Below are 13,229 nucleotides of genomic sequence, written 5' to 3'. Positions count from 1 at the left end.
CATTGCAGAGAAAAGAATCCAAGTATGTCCAACCTCTCCATAGCTAATGCCCTCTAATCCAAGCATCATTCTCGTAAACTTTCTCTGTACCCTTTACAAAGCCTCCACATCTTTCCTTTAACGGGATGACCAGAACTCCACACTATACTCCAAATTCATATAAAGCTAAAATGCGATTTGGAAACCAGATGAAAATTTTAATACAGGGTTTTTACATGAAAGTCTGATTATCACCCTGTGCTTGTTAACTTATGTTTAAACAATGCAGCTCTCAGTGTTTAATCGAAAGAATGATGGAGATTGACAAGGAGTGAATTTAATAGACATTTGAGGTTACAGATGTCTGACTGACAATTTTAGCAACATGAGAAGAGGCAAGGATGGAATTGGGTGATGTATTGGGAATTAAAGTAGGCAATCTTACTTTAGTAGTGGTCTAAAGTTATTATGTAAAACAGATAAAAACCAAAACTTTATAAACGTTACTGAAATAATAGATGTTTCAGTTGCCAAAAGTTTCTTTCGGTTTCTGACAATTGTCAGGAAAATGTTCATGAAAATTCATGTGATAGACAATCTGGTCACAAATAGTTGATAGGCTTAGTGCAACACCTGCTTTAATTGAAAGTGAAGATGGACAGTGCTGGAGTAACTCAGTAGGTCAGGCAGCATCACTGGAGAAAAGGAATAGGTGCCGTTTCAGGTCAAGACCTTTGAAAGTGAACTGATGTCTGTGCATTCCTGCATGACCTGTAGTTTGGCTGTTTAAAAATCTGAATACAGAGATACAGATACAGAGATACAGAGCCTTTATTTGTCATTCGGTACCGAGGTACCGAACGAAATTACGTTACCAGCAGTCACACAAAAAAAAGAAACACAAGACACATAACCCCAACACAAACATCCATCACAGTGACTCCAAACACCCCCTGACTGTGATGGAGGCAACAAAACTTCCGCTCTCTTCCCACGCCCAAGTCCCCGCGGCCGAGCCGCTCCGGGCGCTGAAACATCCCGCGGCCGAGCCGGGCGGTGGAAGACCCCGCGGCCGTACCGTGCGCAGCTAAGTCCCACGGCCGAGCCGTGCTGGGCGATGGAAGGCCCCGCGGTCGAGCCGCACCAGCGATGTAAAGTCCCGCGGTCGAGCCGCGCCGGGCGATGGAAGGCCCCGCGGCCGAGCCGCACCAGTGATGTAAAGTCCCGTGGCCGAGCCGTACCGGGCGATGGAAGGCCCCGCGGCCGAGCCGCACCGGGCACTGTTAAGTCCAGAGGCCGAGCCGCACCGGGCGATGGAAGGCCCTGCGGGCGATGGAAGGCCCCGTGTTTTTAATTTTTTTTTTTAGCGCAAACGGAGATACGACTCGGAAAGGGTCGCATCTCCGTTGAGGAAGAGATTTTTTAAAAGGTTTCCCCCTCCCCCCACCACCCCCCACATATACACAGCTAAAGATACGCTATTTCATACATCTAACACTAACAAATAGACAAAGAAAGAAGAAAGACAAACAGACTGCCGGCGAGCCGCAGCTGCAGGGCAGCGCCGCCACTTCCGGACTTAAATACAGTTTAGAGGGAGATTTTTGTTTATCTGCAGCTGATTTTAATTCTTTCAAACTCTTTATTTTTTTAAATTTGCATAGGAATGTGTGGATTGAGAGAGAGAGTATAAATTCAGTAGCGCTGAACAATGCCCCTGAAGATGTTCACCAGAGGATATTGATTGGTGCATCAGTGTCAGTAAATACCTCAGGTATGAAAGGTCACTTCAGACAAGGCATAATTTAACAAGATGTAATTTATCTATTTGAACTGGAAATATTTCTCGAGTAAAGCTGTTAAAGTCTTAAAGTTCAGGTTGGGTGCAATTTTCATTACATCTGCCCTACGCTTGAAATCACTTCAGTAAATTGGAAAATTCATCAGTAACTAATTCTTGTACAACAGCCAAGCAAATATGATACTAAACTTTTGTTTCCAATATTCAGACACTGTCATGTGACTGAGCAGAATATTTTCAGGAGAGCTTTATCTCAAATGAAAAGTTTCTCTTTCTGCCAAATATCATATTTCAAGTATTCCTTGTTTTATGAACTTTAATTTGAGTTGAAAGATACAGCAAGGAAACGGGTCCTTTGGCCCATCGATCACATGTTCACACGAGTTCTGTTATCCCACTTTCGTATACACTTTTTACACACTAGGGGCAATGTAATGGTCAATTAACTGACAAACCCACATGTCCTTGGGACGTGGGAGTAAATCGGAGCACCTGAAGGAAATCCACGCAGGCGGCACCCGAGGTCAGGGTCGAATCCAGTGCAGGAGGGCAGCAGCTCAATCTGCTGCACTATTGTTCTTAGCATCACAGAGACAATTTATCATTTCATCTCTGCTAATTAGTACCAAAGACATATAGATATGTAGGTTAATTGGCTGGGCAAATGTTTAAAAAAATTGTCCCTAGGGTGTTGGATAGTGTTAATGTGCGGGGATCGCTGGGCGGCGCGGACCCGGTGGGCCGAAGGGCCTGTTTCAGCGCTGTATCTCTAAATCTAAAAAAAAATCTAAATCTACCCAAAACCACTCCAAACACAGTCATTTTAAAGATTAAAAAGTGCAGTATAAATGGAAGCTAAGAAAGAATGGCAGCATTATTTCTTAATTAAAATTAATTGGATGCAGGATTGTTAATTTTACCAGCTGAGATTTTTATGATATCACTTGACTCAAATTCTTGCCAAATACTGAATGTTGCCAAGTCGACTCCCAACTGTACTTATAATCTTCATTCTTCTGATGTATTTTGGAGTGAGCTTACAGTCTTAGCTGACTCCCTGATTAAACTCAGGAATCCCGAATTTGTTCACTGTTTGCTCATCTGCAGTATCAGCAGAAATTCTTCTGAGGCCAAGTAAAAATACCATCAGTTGCTATCCACAGCTCTTTTCCATCCAATTGTGCGCTTACCAGTGGAAAAATGGACTGATCTTGGAAGTCTCCCGTACACTCTTGCCATCATGCATTCTTATCTAAAAAAAGGCACGGTTTAGAGACAAACACGTGATTAATAAGGCAGAGTTTATTCCCATATCACTAACACAAAACTAATGGTATTTCTGTATAAATCACTTTATGTTGTTCAATTATTAGTTCCACTTTTACTCTGGTCTTTGCATTGTTCGTGTGCAGATGTACCCACTATAAAATCATACAAAATAAATGTATTCACTTCCACAATCATCCTAATGCTTGGACTGGTGCTGATTGCTCTTGCAAGGGTAAAGGAAATATTTTTCAACTAGATTGGAACCAGAACCCCAGTGCTTTAAAGAATAGTAAATTGCACCATCAAATGCTTTCATGAGCAACCATTGTTTTAGTTGTTTACAAATGTAATTTTCTTTATGCAATATTTTGAAGAAAATCATAACCATAACAAAACAATAACCATTATGATTTGAAAATCATAACAAAATCATGCATTGTAATGGCAATTAAATATGAATTGAGTCAATTTATTCAGCAGCCAGCCTTTAAACAAATTTGTTTTCTCTTTCTGATCTTGCAGGCTCAACTATCATTGTTAGAGAAACAACATTGATGCCAGATATCCATGGGTTACCAGCTCTAATATGTATGATATTTGCTCCAGTCATAGAACTGAGGTACATGTGAAAATCTGGAAGAGGATTAGATTAAATGTCTTTATTTTTCTCCTTCGAGTTCTTCTGTGTTGCTTGATATAATATATTTCTGATTAAATATGCATGTCACTGGTGGTGCCATTTGACTTTTTAAAAATGATAAATAAGGAATTTTAACTAGAAATACATACATAACCTTACTCCTGTTGTTGATTTATTATTGTCACGTGCACCAAGATACAATGGAAACATTTTGTTTTTACCTTCTATCCAGATAAAAAAATATATGATTTAATCAAACCCTAGCAAAAAGAAAGGAAAAAGTGTAGAATATAGTGCATAGACACAAAATGCTTGAGTAACTCAGCGGGTCTTTGATGTTGTTAGCTGCTTTCCTGAGGCAGTGTGAAGTATAGATGGAGTCAAATAGTTAGAGTACTGGGTTTTGTTCACAACTCTCTGCACTTTCTTACAATCTTGGCCAGGGCAATTGCCATTCTGATCCATCCAGACAGAAAGCTTTCTGTGGTGCATTTGAAAAAATCCTTAAGAGTCATTGGAGCCAGGCCAAATCCTGAGAAAGTAGAGGCATTGGTGTGATTTCTTGGCTGTGGCTGCAATACGGTTGGACCAGGGCAAATCCTTACTGCTATTTACACTTAGAAACTTAAAGCTGTTGACCATTTCTATTTCAGCACCATTGATATAGGCCGCTTCAGTGTTACGTTTTGCAACGAAGTTGGTGAACAGTTCCTTTATTTTGCTGATGTTAAGAGACGGGTTGCTGTCTTGACACTGCTACTTGGGTTTCTGTCTCCTTCCCGTGCAGCGTCTTGCCATTGTTCACCGCATGGCCCACAATAATGAAGTTATAGTAGAAATATCCCCACAGTTGTGAGTGCGTAGGGAGCATAGTGGGGGGCTGACAACACAGCTATGTGGGACACTGGTGTTGAGAATTATCATGGAAGATGTTTTGTTGCCTATCCTTGCTGATTGCTATCTATGGGTCAGGAATTCAAGGATCTAAGTTGCTTATTTCATTTGAACACATTGGGTAAGAGCAGATATTTCACTACGCTTAAGTAAGTGATTGCACGGTATTCAATATATATTTCAGATGGCATATTGCTGCCATGTTTTGGAAAATTTTCCATGCATTAACATTTCCCCATTCTGTGTCGTCTCTTCAGAACTAACAGATTGAGAAACCATTACACCGGTGCTTTGTGCGGTTTAGGTTGGAACCCAATTAATAGTGCCCCCTCATTGGAAGAACATGATCTGGAAGTTGTGTTTGATGTGCACTTTGAAGTTAATGACATTATAGAGGTAGTGTTACATTACTTTATCTGTAAGAAATGTATAGTTTTATTCCGCAGCTAAATTGTGATGAAATGTTTGAAATCTTATCTTGTATATTACTAAAACTCTCTGTCCGTGTGTATGTGGGTTTGTGCACACCATAACTTTGGTGCTTTGCACAGCCAAAACGGTTCACCGTAGCGCCACAATTTTTGCACCACGTTACTCACCATTATCCTGGGCATATTATGTAACAACTCTCATTCAAATTGAAGCTACATTTTTAAAGCTACAGACATTTTAAAGTTTAAAAATTCACTTTCTAACCCATTTCCTGAAACTCCTCAGCGTATGACATCACAATGCTCCACATTCGACTTCATTTGCTCCTCACCCGCCAAAACAAGATGGCTGCCGGCAGCGCCATCGCCCACCCGCGCTCAGTCGTTCCCTCTCCCCTTGCACCTCCCCCCTCGCACCTCCCCCCTCATACCTCTTGCCTGGCCCCGCCCCGACAGAGACTCGCACGTCGGCAGTCATCGTTGAACGCACGGGCACTGGTAAGTGCCTTTTGCAGCCAACGGCTCCACGGAGGGGAGTGGCCATGGTGGGCGACTGGGTGGAGGGGAGGGAGGAGGAGGGAGTGTGGGTGGGGGAGGGGTTCAGGGAGTGTGGGGGGAGGAGGAGGAGGAGGGGGTGGGGAAAGAAAGAATGGGGTGGGGGGGAAAGGGGGCAGGAGAGAGTGGGGGTGGGGAGGAGGGGAGAGTGGGGGTGGGGAGGAGGGGAGAGTGGGGGTGGGGAGGAGGGGAGAGTGGGGGTGGGGGGAGGGGATGGGGAATGGGGTGGAGGCAGGGCTGGGGGACTGTGGGTGGGGACAGGGGAGGGGCAAGTTGGGGTGGGCTGGGGGGGGTGGAGTGGGTAAGTGGGGAGAGGAGGGGGCATAAGGGGGATTGACTGCGGGGGGAGGAATTGAGGGTGCTACATCAATACAGGAGAGACTTCGGATCCAGGGCTCACCCTCTCAGTCACACCCTCTCCCCTTCCCTGCCCCCCCCCCCCCTTACGAAGAATGGACCCAACTTAGACCCAACTTATAGAACTTAGACCTTTGTCTTCATCACCAGCTGACATCCTGTTGCTAAAATGAGAAAGCTAATGGCAGACTGTGCAAACTGAACTACTTCACTGCTATGAAGTACTTAAGCTGTGGATGGCTACCATTTGAATATAAACATACACAAACTAATGATTTGAAGTTTACATTTGTTTTGAAGTTTTGGAGAGTACAAGTGACCCACACCTTACGATTGCTCTGTTAAAACAAATTCACCCTTAAAAATCACCCTTGATTTTGAGGTACCAAATCAATTTCTTTACAATTTGTGTTTTTTAAAAAAAAGTAAATTAATTTGTACGAGAAAGATTTTGCTCTGCAGTGGGAAAAAGCTTATGGATTGTTTTTCTAGTTTTTATTTTTATTATTTTTCACCCGCCATTTTCTTAATTTTTAGTGAACCTGGTGAACCCTTTTTATTCTCTTGTTGTAAGTTTATCCTTCCATAATTTAGAAGACTGGACTTGTATACAATATTCCAAACACATTTTCACCAGTATCTGATCTAATTGGAGCAAGAGATTTCTGCTTTCATAGTCAAATTAATTTGCAATAAAGTTCAACATACTGGTTGACTTGCTTACCTACATGTTAACTTTTAAATGATTTATGTTTGTGAATACCCGTCTTTTTGAACATCAAGTAGAAGAAAGGTAGACATTCCATTTATTTTAAGTGAATGAACTGTAAGAGTTGATTAACATTCTGATCAATTTAATTGTCCTTTTGTTGAAGTTGAGTAAAATCATCACAATGAAAATACAGAAAGATTCCGCCATTGTTCTTGTGGATTTTGTTTTTAGATCAATCTGTTACGGAGCACCATCAACAAGTTAGTTTGTGATCAACTACTGCGCTCAGGGAACCAAGAAAAAATACGTAAATTGCAGTATGAAGCTCGCCTTAGATTGTTAGAGTAAGACTTGTGGAATTTCTATTATTTAATGAGCTGTTAATACTGTTGCTTGTACAATGCAAAGGTAAAAGTGACTAGGTTTGAATAGCCTTTGCAAACTGCTGCAACGCGGCAGTTGACATCCCAATAAACTTTGTGTTGCAGAAAATTGCTCTATGAAAATAATTGTGTCAATGGGATAAGGGGGATTAGGGGCCAGAGAATTTCAGGCTCGCCATTACAAGTTTATTTTTCTTATACACAAAATTTATGTTTGTTTTTAATAATTGTAAGTTTGTTTGGTTTAGAGATGCATCGAGGAAACAGGCCATTTGGCTCACTGAGTCCACGCCAACCAGCAATCCCCACACACTAACACTATCCTACACGCACAGTAGGGACAATTTTACCAAAGCCAATTAACGTACAAACTTGTACATCTTTGGGGTGTGGGAGGAAACCGGAGCATCCGGAGAAAACTCTGAACCCGGGTCTCTGGAGCTATAAGGCAGCAACTTTACTGCAGTGCCACCTTTGCTACAAGCTTGAAATATTAAATACTAAATGCTGTCTATTGCTTAATAGATATCATTTCACAAGTATCAACGGGAGTGATTGCTTGATAATTTGTGATAAAACTAATACACTAATCTGATCACTGTGGGGAAGTTGCAAGGAAACCTATTTTTCAACGGTAGCTTGCTTTCTGTTTGTTAATATCCAAAGTATTTTTTAGTGGTTCACAAGTTCACAAACAAAATAGAGTTATAACCAATTCAACCTATATAATACTAATTGTGTTTGCCAGTTCATCGATCGCACCATCACTTGTTCACACTAGTTATACGTTATCTTGTTTTCTCATCCATTCACTGGACACATTAGGGGTATATTTTTACAGTGGCCAATTAACCTTCAAATCTGTATGTCTTTGGGGTGCAGGAGGAAACCCATGCAACCACAGGGACAACTTGCAAACACCACACAGACAGCACCCAAGGCCAGGATTGTATCCGGGTCTCTGGAACTTGATGTAGTAGCTCGACTCGCTGTGCCACTGTGCTAAAAAAATTTCCTGGTAGTCAGGTTTTAAAGTTGCTAAGATACGAGAGAAACATTACATTCTTTATGACGGCTTGTCCCTTGGGCTCTGGAACACAAACGTTTTAGTGAATGGTTGTGTACTCCTGGGGACCTGGTGTAGAATTGTCTTGTAATACAGATGTCATCTCTCTGCTGATTATATTTGTGCTATCATCTTTTGGTGGCAGAAAAAATTCTGATGAATTCTTAATTTATTTGCAGCATATTTATTAGAAAGAAACCAAGAGAAACTATTACTTCTCAATACTTTGAAAGACCATACCAGTGGAATCAGGTAGTCATGTTTTTATTCTTGCAATTTAACTGTAAAACGTGAATGCATCATAACATGCTGGTGAATCTTTTCAAAATTTAATTTTAAAGAAAGCTTGTATGGAAGTCATTTTATTTTCTTATAGTTGTCAACACTTTTCTAAATAAATACAAGATTCTCTTCAAATTTGTGGTTTCCCTTGTTTGCACAACTGTATGTTGTATCTGCTGTTATCATATCATATCATATATATACAGCCGGAAACACGCCTTTTCGGCCCTCCAAGTCCGTGCCGCCCAGTGATCCCCGTACATTAACACTATCCTACACCCACTAGGGACAATTTTTACAATTTTTTTACATTTACCCAGCCAATTAACCTACATACCTGTACGTCTTTGGAGTGTGGGAGGAAACCGAAGATCTCGGAGAAAACCCACGCAGGTCACGGGGAGAACGTACAAACTCCTTACAGTGCAGCACCCGTAGTCAGGATCGAACCTGAGTCTCCGGCGCTGCATTCGCTGTAAAGCAGCAACTCTACCACTGCGCTACCATGCCGCCATGAAGATCTCCAGTTGGATTGTCAGCAGAAGTCATGACAGATCTTTTACTTTTACCTCGGGATAGAATGAGAAAAAACCCCATCTTGTTATTCACATTTACTCTTATCAAAAATAATGGGAAACTAGCCAGGATACATAGCTAATTTTTCAGCCACTGCTTTTAGATACTGTGGGTCTTCATGTCAGAATGGAGTAGATCCATTTTGGACAAGAAGTTGAACTATTGAGAGTGTTTCATTTCAAGTTTGATGTTCTTGTAATGTTTGATTAATTTTTATTGCAAAAGATTTCTTCGGTGGAAAAAATAAGAATGCAAATTTGCTTTGATGCTAATTTTTCGATTAATTTGATACCTTGCACAGTTAAGCTGAAAGACACAAAAATATATATAACCAAAGGGCCACAGAGTGCTGGAGTAACTCAGCAGGTCAGGCAGCCTCTCTGGAGACCACGGATAGGTGACGTTTCAGGTCGGGTCCCCTCTTCACACCACCCAAAACATCACATCCATGTTCTCCAGAGATGCTGCCTGACCTGCTTAGTTACTCCAGTACTTTGTATCCTTTTTTACAAACCAGCATCTGGATCTCCTAGGTTTTACTAAAAGCTAAACCTCTTATCAGCTCTAGAGCAGTCTTGACCGCCCTTCATCCTCATTGGAGACCTTACGAACTATCTGTTATCGGACTTTATCTTGGACTAAATGTTATACACTTTATCTTCTAACTGTACACTGTTGATGGCGATTGCAATCATGTATAGACTTTTTGGCTAATAGAACACAATAAAAAGCTTTTCACTATACCTCAGTACATGTGCCCATAATAAACTAAACTAAAATAAAGTTATTAGTTTTAAAAATATGATGTACTCTAATTTAAATATTTGCTTCCCTCTTCAGTTGGTGTGATGGGTGTGTGAATGTAATATTTCATATTTCATAGTCATACAGCACAGAAACAGGCCTTTTTCTCAACTCATCCATGTTGATCAAGTTGCCCCATGCCAATACCAGGCCAATAGATCGGTGGATGGCAAGATCAACCTAGGCCTGCACTTCATCCTCCAGCATCCTCCAGCACCTAGACCATAAGGGGACCAATGCAAGGACTTTAGCTCTGCATTTAACACTGTTGTGCCAGAGCTACAACAATCCAAACTCTCCCAGTTGACTGTGCCTGAACCCCTCTGTCATTGGATCACCAACTTCCTGACAAACAGGAAGTAGCATGTGAGGCTGGGAAAGCACATTTGGGACCCGCAGACCCTCAGCATAGGAGCACAGCAAGGCTGCGTACTCTCCCCTCTCCTTTACTCTCTCTACACCAATGACTGCACCTCCACAGACTCTTCTGTCAAGCTTCTCAAGTTTGCAGATGACACAACCCTGATTGGACTAATCCAGGATGGGGACGAATCTGCCTGCAGACAGGAAGTGGCACAGCTGGCGTCCTGGTGCCATCGCAACAACCTGGAGCTCCATACTCTTAAGACAGTGGAACTGATTATGAGGTCCCCCCCCATCCTTCTAAACTCCACAAAGTACATGCCCAGAGAATGGTGTCAAGTTAGGAAAGGGGGATGTACAACGTGATCTGGGTGTCTTAGTGCATCAGTCACTGAAAGGAAGCATGCAGGTACAGCAGGCAGTGAAGAAAGCCAATGGAATGTTGGCCTTCATAACAAGAGGAGTTGAGTATAGGAGCAAAGAGGTCCTTCTGCAGTTGTACAGGGCCCTAGTGAGACCGCACCTGGAGTACTGTGTGCAGTTTTGGTCTCCAAATTTGAGGAAGGATATTCTTGCTATTGAGGGCGTGCAGCGTAGGTTTACTAGGTTAATTCCCGGAATGGCGGGACTGTCATATGTTGAAAGACTGGAGCGACTAGGTTTGTATACACTGGAATTTAGAAGGATGAGAGGGGATCTTATCGAAACGTATAAAATTATTAAGGGGTTGGACACGTTAGAGGCAGGAAACATGTTCCCAATGTTGGGGGAGTCCAGAACCAGGGGCCACAGTTTAAGAATAAGGGGTAGGCCATTTAGAACAGAGATGAGGAAAAACCTTTTAGTCAGAGTTGTCTCGGAGGGCAGTGGAGGCCAATTCTCTGAATACATTCAAGAGAGAGCTAGATAGAGCTCTTAAGGATAGCGGAGTCAGGGGGTATGGGGAGAAGGCAGGAACGGGGTATTGATTGAGAATGATCAGCCATGATCACATTGAATGGCGGTGCTGGCTCGAGGGGCCGAATGGCCTTCTCCTGCACTTATTTTCTATTATCTATTGTCTATTGAGATGTCAAAGTGCTCGCAATAGTCCAAATGTAGTTTGACCAGCACCTTATAAAGCCTCAGTGTTACATAACAATTTTAACGGGTGTTGCCATGTTAGCGTTGCCTTTGTAGGTTACTCAATATCTGAAAGGGCCACCAGCAACTTGCTAGAATGTGTCTGTTTGGAAAGTCTATCTTTTCATCCAGATAATGGACTTTAGGAAATTATAGAGATGATTATAGAGATGGGCAGTTGTGTCAGATTGTCTTCAAACATGATTTAATTTGCTCTGAAGGGTGTGAGGAAGAGATATCATTGAAGACACAAGATGTTTGGAATCATTGGTATTCTCAATTTCCAAATGTTTTTCAAGGCAGCAAAAACAGTCTTTGATCTATCAGTCATAAGTGAAGTAATATTGTACGATTTGGAATTAAAGGAGTAAAATTACAGTGCTGGAATATGAAACAAAATGGTTCCAATCATTTAATCATAGTAAATCTTCACTCATCACTGGCTCAAATTTAGTATAATTGAAATCTTAATAAACATATAGTTTAAATAATCGAATTGAAGTACTGATGAAAGTTCATTGACCTAAAATATTAATTCACTCTCTTGCTCTATAGATGCTTTCTGATTTGCTGATTATATTTTATTGTAGCTAAATTATTTTTGTTTCTTTAGGTGGATCCCACACTTTTGAGCCATTCCAGAGAAGAAAGCAAAAATGTTCTGTATCACTTGCATTCCTTGGTACTGTTGAATCCTTAGACCATAATTCTGAAGATGTGGTAATGCAAAGAAATTCTGAGTTAAGAATGAATGGAGCTGGATAAATATAGAAAAAGGAATAATGATGTCGACTGTGCAATCTGAGTAACTGTTTTGAGAGACTTGGAACAAAATTAATGATAAAGCAACTAGGTAAATTCTGTGTGGTAAGATACTTAAAAGAACAAATTATATCTTTAAAAGTTGCAAGTATTTTTTTCATGTTGTAGCTACTTCATTTTTTTAACCACTATGAAGAATTGATAGCATGACAAGTACTGAAAATAACTGCATGCTATTTAAGCATAAAAGCAGGGACAAATTGTGTTTATTAGTAAGCGCTTGTAACTTTAATTTCACTTCTGTTAATGTGTGCCAAGAATGGGCTGTATACTAGCAGCTGTGACGTTGCTGCAATAAGTAGGTGCAAATCTCTTGCAAATTATTATTTTGTTCAGTGGTTAATAAAAGTGCATTTGTGATAACAAATTTGTGCTGAATTTGTTTTTTTTAAAGTACTTTGCTCCAAGTATTTTAACTGTAAATTGTAGTTGACAGCATGCCTCCTTGCACTTAGGAATATGGTGAGTGATATTATTGTGCATCTAGGAACTATTACAGTAATGTAGTATAACTATGTAAGCCTGCATATGTCAATGCCTTCACTTCTCTCAGCATAAGTTTATTATTTTTATTTTCTGTCTGCAGCTTGTCCCAAGTACTGAAAGATATAGTTACGCTACACTTGGGCCTCCAGAACCTTTCTTTCTGTATCCTCCTAAGTTGGTGAACTGAGGTCATGTTTCTCCTCATAATGCAAAATACAATGGAGCTCATATTGGTTGACTCCATGACTTTGGCATAAATATCTAATTCATTTTCCACACAACAATAAATGTTTTAGGTGAGGAAGAGACCAACTAAGTGATAAATGGCGCAGCGGGCAAGTTCCTGCCTTACAGTGCCAGAGGCCCGGGTTCAATCCTGACTACGGATGCTGTCTGTGCAGAGTTTGTACATCCGCCCTGTGACCACGTGTATTTTCCTAAGAAATATTGCTTGAGCAGCAAAAACAGTCCTCTGGGTTACACGTCCACAGAGCAGCTGGCATTGGCGTGGTCTGCTTCCAGGGACTGTGTAGATGAGTAATGTTTTACTGGTTGTTCATTGGGATTAAGCAATTTCTTGAGACCTCCTATGACCTTTCTTTGCTTTGTTGGAGTTCTGACCTTTGTTTGTGCTATAACTAATTAAATTAATCAAGGAGCATATCCTTCAGTATTCTATTTTGAGCA

General features: G+C 41.1%; 1 protein-coding gene across 1 annotated transcript in view; it reads left to right on the top strand.

Annotated features, from left to right (window-relative positions):
- tdrd9 (tudor domain containing 9) overlaps positions 1–12,399 on the top strand; it is a 75,196-nt gene extending 62,797 nt beyond the window's left edge. Inside the window, exons 30-35 of the mRNA XM_078407149.1 lie at positions 1,644–1,753; positions 3,572–3,668; positions 4,841–4,979; positions 6,870–6,982; positions 8,267–8,339; positions 11,848–12,399. Coding sequence (XP_078263275.1) covers positions 1,644–1,753; positions 3,572–3,668; positions 4,841–4,979; positions 6,870–6,982; positions 8,267–8,339; positions 11,848–11,934 — 619 coding nt within the window. The 3' untranslated portion in view covers positions 11,935–12,399. The remainder of the gene's footprint in view (positions 1–1,643; positions 1,754–3,571; positions 3,669–4,840; positions 4,980–6,869; positions 6,983–8,266; positions 8,340–11,847) is intronic.
- The last annotated feature ends 830 nt before the right edge of the window (positions 12,400–13,229 follow it).

Source organism: Rhinoraja longicauda, chromosome 10 (assembly GCF_053455715.1).
Source record: "Rhinoraja longicauda isolate Sanriku21f chromosome 10, sRhiLon1.1, whole genome shotgun sequence".
NCBI classification, from domain to species: Eukaryota; Metazoa; Chordata; class Chondrichthyes; order Rajiformes; family Arhynchobatidae; genus Rhinoraja; species Rhinoraja longicauda.
This window is presented reverse-complemented; position numbering and strand designations above follow the sequence as displayed.